The sequence below is a fragment of the Drosophila takahashii genome, chromosome 3L (genome assembly GCF_030179915.1).
Source record: "Drosophila takahashii strain IR98-3 E-12201 chromosome 3L, DtakHiC1v2, whole genome shotgun sequence".
Classification (NCBI taxonomy): domain Eukaryota; kingdom Metazoa; phylum Arthropoda; class Insecta; order Diptera; family Drosophilidae; genus Drosophila; species Drosophila takahashii.
The window spans coordinates 20,995,063-21,018,226 of record NC_091680.1 but is presented as its reverse complement, the minus strand read 5'-3'; the positions used below and the strand labels follow the sequence as shown (position 1 = coordinate 21,018,226).

The window sequence follows — 23,164 nt, the reverse complement described above, 5'->3', positions numbered from 1 at the left end:
ATGCCGAACGTGGAAAAGGGCTGACGATATAACGCGAGGGGAGCCCGAGCCCGAACCCGGTTTTTAATTAACGATGTACGAAACTAAATTGAAAAATTTGATTAAAAAGTTTTTCGCGCTGCGGCAGCGACGGCAAGAAAGTGGATTTTCAAGTACGAATGCGGGGTGCAATTTTCAAAAGGGTGCAAAACGCTGGGTTCGTTTGTAGTGCCAACGAAATTCTAGTTAGTTTGGCTTTACAAATGTTTTAACATCATTTTATTTGCAGAATGCAAAAACTGCTCCACGCACTTCAGCGGGTAAATATGTGTGAGTGTGTGTGGTGTGTGTGGGTAAGCGGATGTGGGGGCGGTTGGGCGTGGCTGGCATTAACACTTGTAGTGTCAGTGTCGCATGTCGCTGCCTGCGAAGCTGTTAAACTAAATACACGCTGTCTGGTTCCTTGCATCAGCTCACTCACGAGTATTTTCCGCTCTCCTCTTCTGGGGGTGTGTGTGTATGACGTACTTCCGGTTCGTTGCATCCACCAACACTCGCACACTCCTGCTTTGCATGCATTCTATTTCAGATATACCCCTGCATGCATGTGGATGTGTGGTGGAAAATTGTGGCAAGGTGCAGCCAGCACGCAATTAGAAGTTGCTCAGTTCACCTTTTTTTTTATTTTCACTTGCCTGGTATTTTACAATTCTTGCTGTTTGTAGCTCATATGGAAATTCAGGGAGAACAGGAACACCGAAAACGCAATGAAATGCATTACAAAAGGGGTAAACCATAAACTGCAATGGTAGCAATGAAATCTGAGTTAAGTTGACTCGAAAAAAAAGGAACACATTCTTAAATTTGGTATTAGAAAACCAAGTATCTACAATACCATAAATTAAAAATTGTAAATAGTAAAATATAAATATTAATTTGTTAATTTCCTTTTATTTATAGAATTACAAAATGCTATAGTGTCTCTATGATAGAGTGAATATTTTTAAAAAGGTATAGCCCTTAGAACTGGGTAAACCATAAGATGTAGGTCGAAGTATTGAGATACAGTTTTATCGCAGATAAACTGAACTCATTTCATTTAATTGTTTTCGAAAACCCCATAAAAGGATTATCACACTCCAAGAGCTTATCACTCCAGTCCAAACATTCCTGGGCCACTTTAAAGTAAATCCTACTCCGGGAACCACAAATCAATCTGAAATTTATGGGCTTCCGATTCTGCCTGGCTGGCAGGAGTGGGGATATTCGAGCCTTGCTTAGCATACTTATTGGTGCATTTTGTGGTGATGCATTTGCGCCACTTCCACACACACAAACACACCCGCAGCCATTTGCATCTGCGTGGATGTATTAAACATGAGGCAAATGAAAAGCGGAAGTGCCAACCAGGCGGCGAGCGATTTTCGCGGTCTCTTTGGACGATGCCAAAAGTCAGTGCGGAAAATGAAGGAAAACTCAACGCGCCGCACCGCACCGCCATTTGTGGTTGCATTTTGTCCCCCTCCGCATTTATTACGCATGCAAAGAATGCACCAAGGAGCGTGTTTTGGGCGCCAAAGGGGGTGGGGAGTGTGGGCGGGGGAAGGACTATTGGGGGCGGGATCTCTGGCGACTGTTTGAAATTCATGACTTGTTTAGTGCACATGCCGCATAATGTTGCATACATTTTGGGCGGTTGGCGGCGTTGCCGCGGGTATATTGCAGCTGCCACTATTTGCTGTTTTTGCCGCTGTTATTACCGCTCCTGTTGCTGGTGTTGTTGGTATTGTTTCCAAATGAGGAGCACCGCACAAATATGCAGGCACGTAAGGATATATCAGGGAAGCTGCTACACACAACTATATGACATTCTTAATGTAGGAAACAAACAGTAATTTTTTGTTTTTTAAATTCCCGTTAATTTCAGTTTATCATAGATGGCTCATTCCACGTGAAACGTGACAGGCCAATTTGGGTCAAATCTCAGAATCAATCGAAACTTTTTTTTTCGATAGAGGATTGAAATATAAGGATCGGTTTTTATTTTTTTTTTTTTAACTCTTACCGTTTATTTTTAAAAAATAATTTTCTAATTAAGCTCCGATTTTTCAGTTATGCATCACTTGAGACTCGTTTGAGTTATTTCAATATTTGGTATGCAACTTTGTGAGATATGTTCATGTCTTTCAGAAAAATAATTTAAAAAATTTTTAATTTTAAAATTAATTATTTTTTAAGAGAATTTAAATTTTAAAAAATTCTGTACGCCGGAATACACGCGGTTTCCGAATAAAAAAATTATCCTCATATTGCTTCATCAATTCTTCACGAAGTGGTAAAATAAAATTTTTGTATTTGCAAGACCTACTAGTAAAGACAACGATTTTAGTTTGGCAACTTTGCATCGAGCAACAACAGCGCAACGTGTAAGAAGAGAACAGCAATACGAGCACGGGAGAGCAGCAATAGTGCTTTCCCTTTCTTACACGCTGCGCTGTTGTTGCTCGATGCCAAGTTGCCAAACTAAAATCGTTGTCTTTACTAGTAGGTCTTGCAAATACAAAAATTTTATTTTACCACTTCGTGAAGAATTGATGAAGCAATATGAGGATAATTTTTTTATTCGGAAACCGCGTGTATTCCGGCGTACAGAATTTTTTAAAATTTAAATTCTCTTAAAAAATAATTAATTTTAAAATTAAAAATTTTTTTAATTATTTTTCTGAAAGACATGAACATATCTCACAAAGTTGCATACCAAATATTGAAATAACTTAAACGAGTCTCAAGTGATGCATAACTGAAAAATCGGAGCTTAATTAGAAAATTATTTTTTAAAAATAAACGGTAAGAGTTTAAAAAAAAAAAATAAAAACCGATCCTTATATTTCAATCCTCTATCGAAAAAAAAAGTTTCGATTGATTCTGAGATTTGACCCAAATTGGCCTGTCACGTTTCACGTGGAATGAGCCAGATACATTAATTTTAGGCGTTGTAAAAAAAAAAAATATCACACTTTCAAAACTTATTTTGTATTAACAGATGTATCTAACATAATTAAAAATTCCAAATTTCCATATATTCGTTTGTATATTCTTAAACATTTATAAGCAGTTCAAGTAATAAATACTCTACGCTCACTGTGGGAAAAAGACTTTTTTTTAAATACACATACAAATTCCTTTAAATAAATACACAAGAAAGTGTAAAATTATTTCTAAATCAATTTGAAAATTGTTTATTTTTATTCTCAAATTTTATTAATTGGCTACGTAGAATTGGTAAATTTTTTTCATGTCTCGCACTGTCAGCAGTTGTGCACACTTAAGCCAACATAAGTACTACTGTATTTGGGTAATATTTATGCATTTTCACATAAATGCCAGGCATGGGTGTGTGCGTAAGATGTGCATTCATAGCTTCGACTTGTTTTGCATGCTAATTGCCTTTGACGTGAATGAAAGAGATAGAATAACAAACAGGAAGATAGGAAGAGAAAGAGGGAGGGAGCACATCTGTCTACAGCAGTCGTAAATTGGTCGCCTGCACTTGATTATGTGTGAAAATGGTTCACAGTGCTGGTGCTCCTTCATAAACCTATTTAGATTTTTAATTTTTCATCGAGCTACCAAAATTGATTTCATAACGTAAATATTTCAATCTTATTTTGGTCTTTCTATTTATTTGGGAAACATTTCTATGATTTCTGTTTGCTTTGCAACTAAAACGGAAATATTTATGGCTGAAAGCCAGAGCAAACTTTGCTGTAAAATGATTTTCCAGCTGCGCACGAAAGTATGCAGCTGTGTAAAAATTCAGCTTTGATTGGGAAATTTTTCTTTCGCAATGAAATGTTTACTTCGGTATTGCAGCAAGTTGAGGGAGTCTTGTTGCATAATTTACTGCAGGCAGTATGCGTTTCGCAATCATAGGCACCCACTATTCACTATTTCCTGCCACCATTTTCCAATCCCATCCTGGGCTAATGGCACTCTGCATATTTCATCATATTAAGTGCCAAAACAACGCATAATCAAGTTCCACGATCCCCATGCCCTATTGTACATACATGGGTCCATTTGAGTGAGGGTAAGAAGCACCCTGCCTGTAACTGAATTAAGTCCCGTTCGCAATACAGTACAATCTAGCACCGCAAAATGTTGCTATCTGAAATTTCACCCCATCATCAATGCAACTGGTCTGGTTGGTTTAGGTTCCCATCGATTTTCCCGCTTTTCCTCGCCCCACTTGCCACCCATCGAGTGCACTAATTATACTGCTAAACAATTTTGTATTTCGGGGCTTTTGTTTATGCCACCAGGCGAACTTTGTATCTGCTCTGCACGGGGAGCTGAATGCCTCAAATTGGTCGGGTAAACATTTGATATACTGTTTAGCCCAAAAATCGCAGGTTTTAGCGGGGTTAATTGGGTTTCGAAAACTAACGTTAAGCTATGTTGACTTTCTACCATAGCTCGCAAATAACTGTTGACCGATTCGTGCGGTCCCCAAATAACTGTTTTTGTTTGAGACTTTGAGCAAACAATTAGAGAGCAACCGATTGAATTGTTCGTACAGAAATTTTGCTCGCACTCAGCCGACGAGCAGTTTTTTCGGCTTTCTTTTGCTCGGCTCGCTTACAGACCGATTGCTCCTGAACGACGTTTCAAAAAGTCTTTTGCGCATGTGTTAACGTTAACGTGCTTGGGCGATATTGCTCTCCCTTTCACTCGCACTTACTTTCAAAGGGAATACATTGTATAGTTGTATTAGTGAAAAGACTTTTTGCGATGACTTTTTCAGTCAATCGGTCTTTTAATAAGTCTCCCTGTGCGAGCGACATTCGTATCTCTCATTGAACGAGGTTCGTAACAGAGCGTCTCACGAACAGCTCAACGTAAAAGGCTCAACCGAAAACCAAATCGAAAGGAAACGAAGTGTGCTGCGCAGAGAGAGAACGAGGGGCATGCTATTTTTCGGTTGTTCTCGGGAGTAGAGCGTAAGGAAAAAAACGGTTAACAGTTATTTGCATGCTTTGCTTTCTACTTATTTTTAAGTTCGTTATGGTGTTTAATATTCGCCCTATTCCGATCAGATATTAACATAATACAAAGACAATAACAAGAAAGGAAACTAAATTTTTTTTAGGCATCCGTAGTAAATAAATTTCAACATATGTAGATATTTAATAATTTTTATTTTCCAAGCCATTTATGAATTTTGAATTAAAATTGAATTATAGCTCGGATGCTGAGTGTTTTGTTGTTTATGTTAATATAAACTGTTTTACCTAGAACACATTAAACTTGTTTCCGCTTTTCGGAAAATAAATCTGCATGCAGTTATCATCGAGTACAAAAAAATAAAAAGTGAAAAAACAATGCTTAACAACCATGTATGTTTATAGAATCGCAGCCAAATTACGTTTTTTATGAATGCTTTAATGATTGCAGTTCTCATTTCGCAATCACTGTATCAGATCGATGACTTCATAGACCTTTTTAATAAAATAATAAAAATATTATTAATGAAATGGAACAGAAAGCAATATTAATCAGAATTATTAAAAAAACTTGCTGATTGAAGTGCAGTCAGCTATAGTTAAATACTTTTGTTAGATTTTAAAATTTGACAAGAAAAATAATATGTCATTAGTCATAAAGGGCAGGCAATGACTGTAAACCTACTATAGAGACAACGGCGGTGGTTGGTAAGCCCTTGAGATTACCACATGCCATAAATTCATTTAAGTCCGTATAATCCATGCCTCGCAAACACACCCAGTCATAACCATAAAGGCATTCATACATTAGCTCAGACAGTGCCTACGATCTGAATCAGCTTTCCTCGGAAATACTGGCTTGAAGCAGTTGCTCTGTGAAATTTGCATGGGATGCAGTTATGAATTTATTTATGACTCTCATTCTCCGGATGCTTGTGCCTGTGTATACCCCACCTTTGTCTTTCTTAGTATTGTAATCCTTTTGGAATTTTATTTGCTTTTCATATACATATTAAAACATTTGCACATCCATGACCAAAAATAGCAAAGCCAAAAATATATCTTCCAACGGCTTGGCAATGTGCAACACATTCAAGGTGAGACCATTAATTTGAAAACAAAGCAAATCACAGAAATTTTATTATAAACAAAATAATGGGCTGCATTGTAATTTGAAGGGATTTATGAATGCAGGGTGTTTGCAAAAATCTTAGAACAAAAACAGAATTTCTATAATTTAGGTAGGTACGCAATTCTTCTACACGAGTACCATTAAACATTAAACAATCCTCGTCTTTGGGAGCTACTTATTTTTAATAATACCTAATTTTTCATATTTTATTTTGTAGACTTATAGACGATATACGAATTATTTCTCCCGTTTTTCGGAATTTCGCCAATTAATTCGTATACTTTTCTTTGACAAAACATCGCTAAAATTTTATTTTCGCAATTTACGTGTGCAAATTTGTGTACTTCCCCAAAAGCTATAGCTTTTTGTGGATATTGGCCGCATTTTGGGTGGTCCAAACTTTTCATTCATTCTTCGGCCATTTCTCAATCGAATGCGTATTGTTTATAAAACAAAAATAAGTTGCTTATATAAGTACATTACCATTTGCGAAAATTGTCTGATTGAATAATTGATATTTTTGGATGGAATTGTTGCAAAAACAGAACGTTAAAAATCCGGTGGGAAATTTCTTTAAAATATTTCAAGAGTAATTGCAAGGCGTAGCTATCTCAGGAATGCAAGGCATACTTATGTTATTATCCCTTAAAATTAATAATCGAGGTTCTTCGTAATTAAATCTGCTAATCGACTTTATTTTACCGTTTTACCGACACTAAAGATTAATAAAGCCCTATTATTTTAATTTCACTTCAACAGATGTTATTATTTCGAGCTCCATACTTAAAAAAAAGTTGTTCAAAAATATTTGTTTTGCATTTTAAATTATTTTTGGTAAAATTTATGAACTCGGAAAAGTTAAAAAATAAAGGATATTCTATAACATTAACAGCGACTCTCGCTTATGAATTATCAGGCCGGTCTCTTGATTTGTAAAAGAGAACCGGAGAGTCAAGTGACCGTTTAGGAAACATTATCTAGAGTTTGAGGCTTTTGCTTTGGCTGCCTTTTTATTTCTTTTTTCTTTTTCACACTGATAAAATGTGAAGAAAGAAAACACAGGGCTGTTTGCGCAGCGTGCGATTGATTGAAGTCCGGCGTCGACGTCGGCGTTGCCGTCGCTATATAATGATCATCGGAGGGAGGTTCTCCGGTTCGAGTTCGGGATCGCTGGGATCAGTCTTTGGGACGCGCGTTTGCCGTAAAGATCGCGGCGAAGAACTACTGAAAATCCGTTTTTGTTCAACTATTTTGTGTGCCTCTGTCTGTGGTAAAGTTTCCTTCTATTTTGTTTAATGACAGTGTTGTTTAAACCGTTTAATTTCTGAACTAAAAGAGTGCTATGAACCTGAAAATTGAATTAAAACAATTAAATAATGCTAATTAAGTACAGCTTAAAACAAATTGATTAAGCGCATTAAATGATATTCAATACAAGCAGAAAGCAAGAAAAGGGTGAAAAAACATGAGAGTAAAAGTCGCATAATTGATTCATTTGTGCAAGCTCAGCGAAATTAATCTATGAATATTCACCATGTTAAGCCACTACGAACAGTTCCAAACGAGCTGGCCATTTAATATGTAGTTTATTATATTTAAATCTCTTTGTTGTGTTTGCTTATTTGGCGTATAAATCAGCCTGCTGAATGAAAATCAGAGAGATATAGAAAAGAGTGAAGGAAGTCTTTGTGTGGTTGTGACCCAACAGCTGATTTCTTATTTTAAACTTATTTTTGCTTTATTTTCCAACTCTGGCTCTCTTAAAGGCGTTTTATTGGGTCTCTTAAAAACATTTTATGTGCAGGAGAGTGGCATGGCACACATATTTTACAAAATCAGAATATTATGCTCTGAGTACCCGCAGACTTCGCTCATTTACTTTTCTTGTTGTCCCATTTGTTGGTTTTTTGTTTACGTTTTTGTCTTATTTACAGAAAGATTATACTTTTTATAACCGAAACCATTTATTTGTATAATATAATTTACTATAATTTTACCATAATTATTATTCCCATAAATATTATTATAATTTTATAAGGCTTATCGCAGAAATACTTATTTTAAAATTTATTTTGTTTTTGCAATAGTTTCCGTTCTTTCTTTAAAAAATATATATGAACAGTTATCCCCAAGTTGAAAATATTTGTTTATTGATTTCCGGCTGATTTCTTTTCTTAGTCATACCACCCGTTGATGTTTAGCAAAATATTTACTGGTTATAGGAATAATTTATTATTGTTTAAGATCTTCTTCAGTGCAATGCAAAACAAAATTGCCCACAAATATTCTATGGAAATTACGTAATTTACAACTTTGCATTTGATCCATTTATAGAAGTAATTAAATTATTTAAGTAGGGTCTGACGAAAGCCTCAAGAGGTCGGACAAAAGCAATAAAGATTATACGTATATAGATTGCACATTTCCAAGTCATTCATAAGTCTGATTAACTGCCTAAAAATGTGTACTTATCGGTCAGAAATATTAATCCCACCTGAAGTAGTTTGAACTAACGGGAAGTACCTTGTTCTATAATATTTGCTTCCTTGCCTGACCGATAAATTTTTTGATTACTTAGAAAACTTTTATGATTTTAATTAAAGTGACTAATGACTTTAGTGATTTTGCAAGGGGAACAGAACGTATTGAATAATGCAAAGCCTTTCGTAGTAATGGAATTCAAGGCATTAACTTTTTAACACTACATTTATTTATTATGTTAGCTCTATAAATTTGTTAAATTGAAAATCCATATGAAATTACCGATAAACTGGCGTTGTAGAAGCCGTGTAGGAATTGATTTTGATTTTTTCATCAAACAGATTACTCTCAATGCTATTGATATGAGCATGAAAGGCTGAATCCTGTAACAAAACCATCAATAAATATAAATTTATCGTTTTATTCTTATAGACTAGATTCAATTTTTTGATGACTGTTTAAAAGTACTATTACTTATACTTACTGTATCCATATTGGTATTTCGATACTCGGTCTCGGCCTTCAGAAAGGCGGCCACGCCCTCGTTGACTTCCGACTTATTCATTCCCTCAAAATGATTGTCAATGTCCTCATTTATTATTGGTCGGTTACGCCTTGACTTTCCATCTTTCGACTGATTTTTCGATTCCCTATCTCGGTCCGCTGTTTTATCTGTTTCTTTTCGAATCTCTTTACGTTCGTAGTCGATGCGCAACTTAATGGCTTCTACCATGGTGATGGGATCCACAGGAAACGGTTTTTCCGGAACAGGTCCTGCAAAAGCGATCTCTCGGGCGTACTCGTTGAAATTCTCACGTCCGTCGAGACTTGCTTGTATGATGCCAGGACAAAAGCGATCCTTTACCAGGGTCTCGTGAAACTCATTTTGAATGCGTTCAGACAAGCGGTCCTCAGCTTTTTTTCAGTTTTTTGCAGGTTACTATATATAAAAATAAAGATGAATAACTTACGTGTTTGAATGGGCACTCGCTTAGATCGTCCCCCCAAAGATGAGTTTTGGTGGGTTTTATCCAACGAAGTTTTCTGCCAAATGATGGGCATTATTTTAAATGGAAAATATAAATGTTATAAACCTACATTCAAGCACGACCTTCCTATCATCGCTTGGGACATGTCAAAATAGTTTTCATTTCTTGACGCAGACTTATTTCCGCAACAGGAAAAGCTTTGCTCATCTTCCATACTTTTTTCACAGGCGTTAGATCCTTGATCACAACAGCCAGGCAGATTTTTAGAGGGGACGGATCGAGAGGTTTGATTGTGATCCATGGTTTCCTGGCAAAAGGGCATCCGATTCATAGAGACATCCTGATAATTATAAATTAATATTATTCAAACATATATGATATAATTTAATGACTAACGTTTTGACACTGATTTTGATTAAGACTCCGGTTCGTTTGCCGTCTACATCTCGCATTTCTAAGAGTTTCTGGTGGCTGAAGGTAGCTCGTGTTGTTAATTTCCGTCTCGTACTGGTTTTATAGAGAAATGTGTGCCTTAAAATAGGTAAATCGATATTTGGACAGCACAACTAACCTGCGTTTGGCGTCCTTGCAATTGTGGTGACTGACACTATTTTGAACTATAGATTATGATTTGTTCAGTTAACGTAAATCACAACTTACCTGTGTTTGTCTGCGCGGCATTTCAGGGGTTTGGCATTCGTACATTGATGGTGCCGTCTATTTTAAAATTTAAAAAAATTCAAATAAAAAACGTATATATTTAATATTACTTACGCTTTGTAGTTGGCAGCTTGTGTTGCACATCTGACAAGCAGGCTTCGCTTGATGACGAGGTCCTTGTTGTGGGCCATTTTTAACCGATTGCCGATGAGAATTGTCGTGGTTTATTCTCGTGCTATTAAGATCTGGTTCCTGTTATATAATTTTATAAATGTCATAGCTACTTTAGACGTTTCGTAGCACTCACAAATACAATGGGTTCGTCATTTTCCAACCATGATATATTGGACTGATTTTGCTTTCGCGATTGTTGCTGCTGATATTGCTGCCGCTGAATTTGTTCCAAAAGCAGTTGGCGTCTTTGAAACTCGCCGTAGTTCATGCCAACTTGGGATGAATCATTCCAATCGTAAGAGGTGGTATTTCTTGAACTGCGATTGCTGTCATATTTGTCGCTTTGGTTGATGGGGTAGGAACCTCCACCCGGAGCATACAGCTCGCACTTTTTGGTATTAAATTGTTATTTTAAATTATTATTTTTATAACCTAAATACTCACAGGTGTATGAACGTTATGTGGTTTGACTGGTGTAGTTTTTGCTGAAACCTGTTATCGATTTGTTTACAATGATGTTAGTCCTTAACTTTTCATACTTACGTTGTGTTTGTGAGATGCATCGTGTCTGGGGAGGCTGTGGGATCTTTGGGCATTATGTCGGGAGTGCTGTGATTGGTTGACTATGGATTGAAAGTGAAATAAGGAGTCCAGTGGGATTATATGCTGTGGCAAAGTCTGATCGATGGAACGCTGAAGTGGTGGACTATTATTGGGACATTCCGGCAAGTTGCAACATTGCTAAATTTTACTCTTCTTAATTTAAGGTGATTAATCATTAGAAAATCATACTCACATATTCGTCGTCTTTGTTACAACAGGCTGAGAGCTATTAATTAAAATTAGAGTTTCTAATTTGTTAGAAATATTGTCTAATTTATTTTTACCACTTTCTGAGACATCAAGTCATTCTGTCTGCTGCCATTGAAGGTGGATCGATAGAGGGGATCTTGCGACGGTTCAAACGGATGACGTCTCATCGGAAACCGACTGACTGTGGGGCAGGGATCGTAGCTATCGTCGTCGCTAATGGGAAAGCTTCTGCGGAAGTTGTTTTGGCAGGGATTTCGATTTGTGGCCGCTGCATTCAGATCCTTTTGGTATCCCAAACACCGACTGAAGGCCAAAAACAGCTCATCGGGCAGCAGAACAGAGTTTCTAACAATGTCCATTCATAAGACGAAAAGAGACACAAACAACTTACTTGCTTTGCAGATTGTCAGAAAAAGACGATGGTGATTCTACTTACATACAATCTAACCAATCAGAATACAGCTTTAATGATATTTGGCTATGTGGCTTCCAAAAATATTTCGTTGTGTGCAACTTAGTTGGGATCTAGGCAGTTCTAATGCAAAATATAATTTGCATTTGCCCTTCCCAAACAGGAATTTACATGGTATTGCTATTAAAATTGACTAGTGTTTAGTTGAAACTTGTAAATTTTCGCTAAATAAGTATGACAATTAAATCAATGCTGGTCTAAAGTATGTAAAGTCTAAAAATTATTGATTTTAAAATACTATTAAAATAAATCACATAAATTCTTTGTTTATTCTGGACTTTAATCCACATCTTTATTATAACTTAATGATTTCTCGACCTAAATTAACCAATTTTCTTGCGCTGAGTGCAAATTCCCATTTGCCTCTGGCTTAATTTGCTATTATGCGCCCACCATCGTCAGCAATCAGATGAGTTGCCCCATCCATTATCCTTTTGGCCTAATCCCTCATCGCTGTCATCTCTCCGGTGCTCGCTTCCGTTTGTTCATTAGGCAAATGCAGCAATTCCAGCTCGACAAACGCCAAATCGTTTGTCTCAGCCGTATCCGCATCCGCATTCGCATTCGTATCCGTATTTGTCAGTTGGGTGGTAGGACATCCGCCGGCCCGCTTCAAGTGGGCGTCCAGCTGGGCCAGGAATGTGGGCGTGGCATGTGCGTTACGCGTGAAATCCAATTCCCGCAAACTGGCCGCCTGGGTGGCAAGGAATCGGAGGAGGGAGCGCACCGCCTGCGGTCGCTGTGGCATCCACTTGACGCTCCCATCCGCCACATCATAGTGCACCGTCAGCTGCGAGTGCCAGGCGAAGCAGTGCAACCGGAATGCCTCCTCCACGGCGCCGACTGGCAGCAGCCAGTCATCCAGTCGACACTGCAAACGGAGTCCCACAATCCGACAGCTGCGACCCCGAATTTGCTGCAGGCACGCGGACAAAGTTCCTGTGGCACTGCCACTTGCCTTGCCATCGTCATCGGCATCCGCAGCCAGGTGACCGTGCCCCGAGTTTTGACACAGAAAAGCTGTCAGCTCACGTAACTCGGGCAATTGAAAGATCTCAGTAGCGCTGGCAGTTACCATGCAGGCGGGCAGTCTCAGGGTTTCCAGATTTCTGGGATACTGGTACTTAAATCTGCTGCACTGCGAGTGAGAACGCAGCTCAAATCCTCTGAGTTGTTTAAGGGATTTAAGCAGAAGGTCCAAATCTAGGGGTGTTAAGTCCTCGCCTTCTCCCAGTTTGAGGTCCACCAAATTCGGGCACAAATCGGGTAGTTTCTGTATCACAAGGGTATTGCTTTTCGTGAAACTGAGCCTCTCCAAATGGATGAGGCCTTTATGCTTCCGTTCGAGCCACTTCCGGCAACCTTCGCCGGTTCCGGGCAGGTTAATTAGGCCTCTGGTTCGCTGGCCTAAGTGATCCAATAATTCGGCCAGCTCAACGGGCTTAAGCAGCTTTAATCGCAGCTCCCGGCGAAAATCGAACCATTTGGCATATCTGATGGTCCACAAGCGGAGCAGCAAAGCGGACAGCCGCTCCTCCTGCAGCTCCATCAATCTCAGTTGGTCCCCCAGCGAAAGGTGTTCGCATATCATCAGCAGACAGTCATTGTTCAGTTCCATCAGCCTGCGATTCCGGGACGGCTCTATATGGCCCATGGTTACGCTCGTCCTGAACCGCATCCCACTCGATCTGCTGTCGCTGAGCAGGCTCGCTCGACTGAACAGGAAGCGCTTGGCATGTGTCTGCCGATTTCCCGATTTCTGAGCTATATGTGTCCATCGTCTGAACCCCCGTTGCGGCTGAATCAGTGTCGCCTTCGGCGGTTGCACTGCAATCGCAGCTGGCAGTGCGTGCAACCAGCGCATGTGTCCCCGATTATCCAGATCTCATTGCACAGTGGGACAAGGGGTGACCAAAAGTGTACAGAAATATTTTTATTTATTATACCCTTGCAGAGGGTATTATGATTTCAGTCAGAAGTTTGCAACGCAGTGAAGGAGACGTTTCCGACCCCATAAAGTATATATATTCTTGATCAGCATCACAAGACGAGTCGATCTAGCCATGTCCGTCTGTCCGTCCGTCTGTCCGTCTGTCCGTCTGTCCGTCTGTCCGTCTGTCCGTCTGTCTGTTTCTACGCAAACTAGTCTCTCAGTTTTTGAGCTATCGGGACAAAACTTTCGCAAAAGTCTTCTTTCTATTGCAGGTAGTATATATGTCGGAGCCGACCGGATCGGACAACTATATCTTATAGCTCCCATAGGAACAATCGGAAAAAAAAAACTTTAAAAAATTCTAGCTTCGGTGTTTTTTGAAATATTACCTTCTACTTTTGGGAATGTTATTTTTTAAATATATCTGAATTTCGAATTAATTATTTAAAAAATCGGACTACTATATCATATAGCTGCCATAGGAACGATCGGAAAATTAATGGAAAAGTAATAGGAAATAAATTCTAGCTTCTTTGGTTTTTATTGTATTACCTTCTACTCTAGGATATGACTCTTTTTAAATATTTCCGAATTTCAATTTTAATTTAATCAAAATCGGACGACTATATCATATAGCTGCCATAGGAACGATCGGAAAATTAATGGAAAAGTAATAGGAAATAAATTCTAGCTTCTTTGGTTTTTATTGTATTATCTTCTACTCTAGGATATGACTCTTTTTAAATATTTTCGAATTTCAATTTTAATGTGATCAAAATCGGACGACTATATCATATAGCTGCCATAGGAACGATCGGAAAATTAATGAGAAATATTAGAAAATTGAACATTTTTGCGATTTGTTTATTAATAGGAATGATCCGCAAGGGTATATAAGCTTCGGCTGGCCGAAGCTAGCTTCCTTTCTTGTTTTTTTTTTAAATTCTATTTTATTTAACACTAGAAATACAAATGCTTACTTAAAAAGTAATTTTAATCAATTTGGTAATATTGAAATTGATTAATTATAATTATAATACATAGTTTCAGCTCCAACTTAAATTCATAGTTGCAGGTACAAGTTCTAATTTATTTGTACTATTTTTAAAATTTGTGTATAGTAAAAATACAAAGAAGTTTTTACCACTGTGATCTAAAATTTCTTAACCTGAAAAACTATTTATTGTAATTATTTGGCTTACACAACTGTTTGAAAAATATAAACTCAATAGTACCATGTCCACTACCCAACTGTAAACACCACCCCCTTTTTCACTACGGTCCTGGTGTGGTGGTGGTCGATAAGTGCAACCCCTGACAAACTGTCCGCTGGTAAAGAGAGTTCTCAAAGCGGCACGGGGTGCGGGCATTCCACTTTTCCACACTCTCTCCGAGATTGTGTATTATCGCTGAATGAGTAGAAGGCAGGGAACATAAGATACATGTGTATGGAAAGACCTCGGCTGAGAGTTGGGCTATTTTGGTAAATCCCCCCTCATAACTCGAGCTACACATGTGGCCAAGGCCAAGGAGATATGGTATACAAATTGTGGAAGGTGGGGAGGCCAAGTTTCAAGAGCCAAACCAAAAAACCAGAAACCTGGATGGAAACAAATCACGATTCTTATTTAATTCGATAATGCGACAGTCGTAAACAAAGAGCTGTCGCTACTGACCACTGATATGGCGATCTTTGTACCCTTTATAAGTAGTTTTCGTTGCCTACTGATTCGTTGTATTCCATAATATGAGTCATAGGTACACAAAGCATGATAATATTTACATGAAATAATTATTTCGACCAGGTCAAAATTACCTGGCCGCATATCAAATTAAAATTGATTTTAAATAATGTAAAATCGATCTACGTTTCATATCGATTTTGTTTGGGTGTGGTTATAAAAGTTATAAGGCAATCAAAATTTATTTTAAATTTTTGTAAATTATAATGTTATTGGAGGTTGAAGAAGTGAGAGTCTTAAAGGCTTCTTTTCTATGGGGATACTAAAAACCTCTTAGTCACGTTAAAATTATCCAAGTTGGCCATTGGTTTTGGTATTCGAAAAGCATGCTAGGCAGTTTGGGTGATTAAAATTAAACAAAAAATCGGTTTGGATTACAAAATTGTTGGGTTGCGGTGAACGGGATCATGGAGAGCGTGCGGTTTCAGGATGTCCAAACGATAAGGATCGCTCCGCCGCCAGCGATGAGGGTGATCCACCTGGACCTCAACGAGGAGGAGAGTCGTCGGCAAATGGCGGCCAACAAGTATGGAGGCATCTGCTTGCACACGGCCATAGCGGCCATGCTCTGCTTAATGCTGGTGGTGGTGTTCTGCTCGGCGCCCCTTGGTGACAGCCTGACCAATCGGACCTCCTCCGAGGAGCGGTTTGCCCGCCGAAGGCAGATTTATGTGGAGCGGGAGCGACGACAGAGACTGGGCAGCGGAATGGCCTTGAGTCCGCTGGAGGAGGAGGCCGATGGGCGACTGCTGGCCATCAAGCAGGTGGACGAGGAGGTTCACGATCTGTGGCAGAACTACCACTCCCAGCCGCCGCCGTTCCTCAGCCATTTCAACATCAGCGACACCAGTCTCTATGCTGCTTTAAAGAGCATGCCCAAGGGCGGACTGCTCCACGTCCACGATTCGGGAATGCTGCGGACGGAGATCCTCATCGATCTGACCTACCGCGACAACCTGTGGGTCTGCGTGAACCTGGATCAGGGCTTCGAGGATTTCCGCTTCTCCCGGCACTTTCCGCACATCCCGCCGGCGGACGACTACCAGTGTAACTGGATGCTGATGCGAAACTTCTTCGAGTTTGAGCCGAGAACTGGGTTCGTGGACAGGCTGCGGGAGAGTCTCACTGTCCGCCCGGAGGGTTATGGAAGCTCCTCGGAGCTGGCTAGGCACCTGAGACGCCACCAGCGGTTGATCCACGGCCTGATCACCTTCCGTCCGAACTGGAGCGAATTTATATTCAGCATGCTGAGCGATTTCTACGCCGACGGGGTGCAATATGTGGAGCTGCGGTCTTCGCTGCCAATCGTGAGTGGGGAAATCAGAGTTTTAACTAGGGGGTTTAAGCCAATAACTACACAGAGAAAAAAAGGTTTTTTTTTCATATCAATCTTGGTCCGTTCTGTGTTCATATCAAAATGATATTTCCAAACATATGACCATATTGATGTGAAATCATACCATTTTGTAATGGAAAAATTTTGTTCCGTTTTTTTCTCTGTGTATTGGTTGTTTTGTAGTTAGTTTTTCGTTATAAAACATTCCGATGTATTATATACCCAAGGTAAATTTAAAGTATATACACAGGAAATATATTTCTTGCAATTGCTTAATTTCCTCTATGAATTCCCCTTTTAATCCTGCCCTTACTTAGATGTACGATCTGGATGGCAATAACTCCACCATTTTAGAAACAGCCGAGTCCATAGTTTCGGTGTCGAATATTTTCAAGAACACTTACAAAGATTTCATCGGAATCAAGCTGATCTATTCCCCTTCTAGGGACTTTAATGACATGGAAGATTATTTAGCCAATGCCCGTCTACTAAAGGTAGTCAGGTATTAAGATAAATCCAAGTGAAATCTAACTTAACCTTATATCCGCTAGTTGCATCATCCCAATTTCTTTGCTGGTTTCGATCTGAACACCTTTGGTGATGAGTGCAATTTACCGGTCTTGGGGAAGTCAACTGAGCTTTTGAAGATCGGCAAGGATATTGACTTTTATTTCCATGCTGGTGAGTCGCGATGTCCGGATAGCTTAAGGCCGGATGCGAATCTTATAGATGCCCTTTTGCTGGGAAGCAAACGGATCGGGAACTCTGTGAATCTGCCTTTTCACCCTGAGATTATGAGGGCAATGAAAAACCTTAAGATGGCCGTGGAGATCTGTCCGTTGTCTAATCACTATCTTCAGTTCTTTAACGATTTTCGGCAACATCCGGCGGCGTATTTGATTGCCGCCGGCTTTCCCATTGTAATTGGCTCGGATTATCCGTGTTTCTGGAACGCCGCCCCCCTGACCGACGACTTCTATGTGGCCTTCGTGGGTGTGGTCAGTGGGTGGGGCAATCTGCGCCTGCTCAAGCAGTTCGCCATGAACTCGTTTCTGTACAGTTCCCTTAGCGAAACGGAGCGGAATGTGGCCGTAACCAAGTGGCAATGCAGCTGGAACCGGTGGGTCAGGAACTTTGTTAACGGTAGTGGACACGAATAAGAGGTGGTTGTCGAGATGAGGAATATATTTTGTTTAGGGTATCAAAATTTAATAAAAATCTCAAAAAAGTAAGTTTCACATAAACTTTCCTAAAAAAAACCCATTCGCTTTTATTAAGGCTGTCCAAAATTTTCAGTACATCCAAAAGGTCGGAAAAATGCAGTATATTTTCATCGAATAAAATCCCCACTGAAAAGTTCACTGCACACAAAAAAATTTGCTTGGTAAAATTGACCAACAAAGATAGTTACGTAACTATTAAAATAGTTACGTGTATTTTGTTTTTGCTTTGGGTTTGTGTCTTTGCTATTTGTGTGTATTTTGTTGTTGTGAAATGACTATTTACTAGTAGAATTGACAATTTTGCTCGTTGGGGCCTGATTGACAATTATTACAGTTGATTTTACCAAGTTTTTTTTTGTGTGTGGGTGCAAACCCATGAAATTAAACATAGCATTTTATTGTGGAATCAAGCATCATATGCCTGAAAGTCCGACTGAGTGATTAGTAAAATATTTTTGTGATTTATTACTTAAAAGGAAAAAGGTACCCCACTCTCAATTTTTTTTGCTGATTTGGAAGCAGTTGAAATTTCTATTCGGTTTTTACCTAAGAGTTGGGGAAGATTGGAAAGACTTTTATCTTTAATTTAAGAGTACCGAGTAATAATAGGTATATTATTTATAAGCATGGTTTTTGAGGCTTGGTACCGCTTTCCGGTTTATCGAGTGTGCCCCATAAAGTGACCAACAGCACGGCACTCGAATGTCAGGGATATGGCCAGGGTTAGGTAATCTAATCGCTGGCTACTCGTAAATCAAGATGCCAGATTGCCCGATTGTGGGCGATTAGCTGGTTGGCGGGTTGCCAACCCACACGCGCAATTATCGCCTCGAGATCCATTCGAACGCGTGTTAAATCAAAGATAATGCCGAACCACCAATCGTTTCAGATAGGGCGCCAACCCGGACCATCGAAACTGAAATCGGAGCTCCTCAATCGCCGCAGACGTCAGTCGCAGAGTGGACCTAGTGGCGATCGGTTCTAACGGAAATCTACCGCTCATCATCATGCTACCCGTCATCCGTCGTAATCTTATCGCCCTGCTGGCTTTGGGCCTGTGCGTCTGTCTTTGTTTCGGACCCGGTCCGGTGGAATCACGCACCCGGCCGAAGAACCTGGTCGACCGAAAGCTGGTAACGCTCTACGGCAGCACGCCGCACGTGGAGGCCCTTCTGGGTCCCGGACGTCCCACCCCGGATACCTACAAGACGCTGAGGAGTGCCTTCTTCCGGTACGAGGAGTCCCGCACCTTGGGCTACGATCTGGAGCTCAGCGAACGGGAAATCAAGGCCAACGGAACGATTATGACGGCCAAGTTGAAGGAGTTCGACGAGGGTTTGGTTACCCCGCATCTCTTCAAGCCCGCTCAGCATATATTCGATGTATTGGACGGCATCCGGGACACCGATCTGTTCAAGCTGCTGAAGAAAATGCCCAAGGGTGCGGTGCTCCATGCCCACGATACTGCTCTCTGCAGCACCGCGGCCATTATCAATCTGACCTACTACGATAATCTCTGGTCCTGCCAGCAGGATGGTGATCTCAGTGCCTCGGCTCTGAGGTTTTCCCGAGACAAACCCGAGGCCCTGCAGGACTGCAACTGGAGTCTGTTGTCCGATGTTCGAACCAAATACGGCGCAACCAAGGTCGACGAATATCTGGCCGAAAGACTCACCCTGTATCCCACCAAGAAGTTCGAGGACAACAACGCCGCCTGGACAACGTTCATGACCATTTTCAGTCTACTCGACGGTCTGGTGATGTACGCCCCCGTCTGGGCGGACTACTACTACAAGGCACTGGAGGAGTTCTACGAGGATGGAGTGCTGTACCTGGAGTTCCGCTCCCTTGTGCCCACGGTAAGTGGTTGGTAATTTAAGTGGGGTACTTAGATAGTGTTCTTCAGTGTTGGTTAACTGCACCCAAAAAAGAAATCGATATGAAGCGTAGATCGATTTTACATTATTTAAGATCAATTTTAAGTTGAATTTAAATGCGGCCAGGTAAATTTGAACTTGAGCCATGTATATTTCACGGGAAAATGCTTACTTTGTGTGTAGTTAAGACTACAAGAATTTGCTTTTACAACGAGATCTAATAACAATACACGATATGCAGCGTAGATCGATTTTACATTATTTAAGATCAATTTTAAGTTGATATGCGGTCAGGTAAATTTAAACTTGTCGAAAAGAGTATTTCATGTAAAAACGATATGGGTTTTGAATGACCTGAAATTTACATGGCCATATGGATTTTACGGGAAAATTCTTATTTTTGTGTGTGGCTAAAGCTATAAGACTTTGCTTTGCAACGAGATCTAATAACAATACACCCCAATTGGAACTTAAGAGGTTTAGTCTAACTTTAAGAAACTAATACTATTTGTTTGTATATTGCAGCTTTACGACTTAGATGGTACTGAGTACACCCCTATGGATACAGTGCGCATCTATGTGGAGACCCTGGAGAAATTCAAGGACGCTCATCCCGATTTCATTGGTTCTCGCATGATCTACGCGCCCATACGTAATACCAATTCAGAGGGAGTATCCGCCTATATCGAAACACTGAAAGAGATCAAGGTAAGATATCATAAAAATTTCCTTTCAAGAGCAATTCTAGAAAGCAACTCTTCTGACAGGACAAATACCCCGACTTTGTGGCTGGTTTCGATCTGGTGGGCCAGGAGGAGCTGGGACTTCCTTTGAGGGACTTCATCGATGAGCTTTTGACGATACCAGAGGACATTGACTTCTATTTCCACGCTGGGGAGACCAACTGGTTCGGTGCCACGGTGGACGAGAATCTGATCGATGCCATTTTGCTGGGCACCAAGCGCATTGGCCATGGATTCGGACTGGTCAAGCACCCGGTGGTGCTGGACATGCTGAAGAAGCTGAATGTGGCCATCGAGGTGAACCCCATATCGAATCAGGTGCTGCAGCTGGTCACGGACTTCCGCAACCATCCGTGCTCGCACTTTTTCGCCGACGGCTATCCGGTGGTCATTTCCTCGGACGATCCCTCCTTCTGGAAGGCCACGCCCCTGACGCACGACTTCTATATCGCCTTCCTGGGCATCGCCTCGCAGCACTCGGACCTGCGTCTGCTCAAGAAGTTGGCCCTGAACTCCATCCAGTACAGTTCGCTGACGGGAGATGCCCAGTTCGAGGCGCTGGAGAAGTGGCAAGTAAAGTGGGACCAGTTCATCGCCGATGTCAACGAGGAGGCCTCCAACCGGGGATCCCCCGGTCAGCGGATCGATTGACTAGCACGGGTGGTGGCAGCGCTGCTGGTCGCGTTCTCCCTGATGACCTCTAACCCTTGGCGCTAGTCGGAAACACACCCCTCTGCCTGCTGCACCCTCCACTTCACTCCGCAGCGGGCACTGAACATTGCATCCTCATCCGCATCCAGTTCAGAGCCATGTCCATGTCCTCATCCTCAATATCTAACCTTTGTAGTAAGCTAATTGTTATGGACTAGTCCTTAGTTAGATCTAGGCTAATGCTTTTCTGTAAACCCATGAGATTCTGTGCCACGCCCCTGAAACGGTTAAAGGCCGACAGCCCCTCCTGTGCCAAAGAAAACGAAAGCAATAAAGAACCCGTTTTAGTCGTAGCCGAAATAAGAGTGCATGCAATTTATGTTCGGAGCTCAGAGAAGCCTGTACGTAATCGTAATGAGTTGCCCAGCCACGGGGTTTGGAAACATTCAGTGATGGGTATGTGAGATGGGGACATGAGATGGAATATAACTTAAAAGCTTTCTTTAAACAATAAAAAAAATAATTTAGATAAAGTATTAAATAGCCTTAAATTGTGGTTTAATTCATTAACTTTCTATAGTCGTTTTAAAATTTGCTTTGGGTTGCCGGTCTCAAATATATCGTAGCATACTTCTAGACATCTTGGATTCCAAGACAGCATTTAAACATATTTTCATGGTATCTAGTATTTTATTAATAACTTAACTAAAGGGGAATATATAAATAAATGCAAAAATATTTTTCTTTCGCAGATCTTATAGATGTATCCTTTAATTTCCCGTCACGATGCCATCTCCATCGGGGGAGTGCACTCAAGGATTCGCCCGCATAAATCTCTCATTGCCTTTGGCTGCGTCGAGCACGCAGAAAAGTGGATGCGAATTTTAATGAATATGCGCTATGTGGTCGTTGAGGCCCCGTCCAAGTCCACCCATAGCCCCACACGGCAACCCGAAACCACCCATCATCCATCAGCCTCCTTTGAGCTGCGGATCGAGCCATCCGAATGCTGCAAATGTTTCAATTTTACGTGGCACTGTTTAGTGCTGCGGCTGCCGGCACAGGGTTCGATTTTGATTTGGCTAACGCCCGTAATGAGCTGGCGGAGTTTTATGGGCCGGCAGCGGATGCAGTCAGGTTCGGTCCTGCAAACATGTATGCGATGCGACCATAAAATTGATGGGCCAGCGTAAGAGTGTGTGGATAAGCATTTAGTGCTGCCAGAACTTTCTATTCAATGAACTGCCTTTAGCTGGGAAAAGTAGGGCGATGAAGGTGAAAAAAGGACTCTTGTAATTTCTATTGATTTAAGTGGATTTCTTTAAGTTAATAATAATTTCAAACCAAAAGTAGTATTCAGGAAAAACAAGAATTTTTCTTTTTTGTTTTTTTAAATTACAAATTTGTTGATTTAAGTTTGTTTATATTATTATGGTACTCAGAAGTACAACTATATGCCAAAGGTAAAAGGGAACACAAATCGGCTTCTCTGATATCATTAAATAAATTGTTGCAAGCTGCTTTCCTATTTTTAATTTGTAATCCAATCTTGCATTGGGCACGTGTCGATTCCTTACTGTACTGTAAATAAACATTAAAAATTTATTTTTTCTCAAAGCTGATTCAAATGAAAATTGTTTTTATCCTTTTGTTGAGTTCTGTCCTAGACTTACAATATTTCTAAAAACGGACAATAAAGCCAGATTTCTCTAAATCATAGCCAGTCGGGCATCACTTGAGCCATATCTGCCGCCGGCCGTGGCAGCCTCATCAATTTGATGTCGTGCACATTTAATGTGGTGTTGAGGGCGCGCGGATGCATAAAAAACCGAAGCCCAAACCCAGTCCGCGATCCAACGAGGCCATAAATTACTAATAAAAGCCGCACGAGAGTGTAGTTGACGGGGTCGCGGCTTTAGTGTGTTAAAGCGGAAATGCGTTGGGCGCCATTTTGTG

General features: G+C 40.5%; 4 protein-coding genes across 6 annotated transcripts; 2 read left to right on the top strand and 2 right to left on the bottom strand.

Annotated features, from left to right (window-relative positions):
• The first annotated feature begins 7,250 nt into the window (after positions 1-7,250).
• Adgf-A (Adenosine deaminase-related growth factor A) lies at positions 7,251-21,561 on the top strand. Of its 2 annotated transcripts, none has more exons than XM_070215274.1 (4): positions 7,251-7,384; positions 18,831-19,796; positions 20,340-20,522; positions 20,582-21,561. In XM_070215274.1, the coding sequence occupies exons 2-4, from the start codon at positions 18,945-18,947 to the stop codon at positions 21,206-21,208; spliced, it is 1,662 nt and encodes a 553-aa protein (XP_070071375.1). In that variant the 5' UTR covers positions 7,251-7,384; positions 18,831-18,944; the 3' UTR covers positions 21,209-21,561. The 2 variants fall into 2 exon arrangements, with proteins under 2 accessions (XP_070071375.1, XP_017003538.2); XM_017148049.3 differs by having other exon boundaries at positions 7,274-7,384; positions 18,827-19,796.
• LOC108061716 (transcription factor SPT20 homolog) lies at positions 8,807-11,873 on the bottom strand. Of its 2 annotated transcripts, none has more exons than XM_070215063.1 (14): positions 11,668-11,873; positions 11,306-11,617; positions 11,215-11,247; positions 10,962-11,159; positions 10,863-10,910; positions 10,552-10,806; positions 10,359-10,496; positions 10,245-10,301; positions 10,156-10,191; positions 9,981-10,091; positions 9,694-9,924; positions 9,567-9,639; positions 9,080-9,510; positions 8,807-8,978 (listed from the first exon to the last, which is right to left on the bottom strand). In XM_070215063.1, exons 2-14 carry the CDS (start codon positions 11,588-11,590, stop codon positions 8,874-8,876), a joined length of 2,001 nt encoding a protein of 666 aa, XP_070071164.1. In that variant the 5' UTR covers positions 11,591-11,617; positions 11,668-11,873; the 3' UTR covers positions 8,807-8,873. The 2 variants fall into 2 exon arrangements, with proteins under 2 accessions (XP_070071164.1, XP_070071165.1); XM_070215064.1 differs by having other exon boundaries at positions 11,306-11,576.
• LOC108061719 (uncharacterized) lies at positions 11,999-13,631 on the bottom strand. The gene has a single exon (XM_017148052.3). The coding sequence runs from the start codon at positions 13,565-13,567 to the stop codon at positions 12,143-12,145; it is 1,425 nt and encodes a 474-aa protein (XP_017003541.3). The 5' UTR covers positions 13,568-13,631; the 3' UTR covers positions 11,999-12,142.
• Adgf-A2 (Adenosine deaminase-related growth factor A2) lies at positions 15,679-17,942 on the top strand. The gene is made up of 3 exons (XM_017148048.3): positions 15,679-16,685; positions 17,032-17,208; positions 17,266-17,942. The coding sequence occupies exons 1-3, from the start codon at positions 15,786-15,788 to the stop codon at positions 17,872-17,874; spliced, it is 1,686 nt and encodes a 561-aa protein (XP_017003537.2). The 5' UTR covers positions 15,679-15,785; the 3' UTR covers positions 17,875-17,942.
• Positions 21,562-23,164: the final 1,603 nt, after the last annotated feature.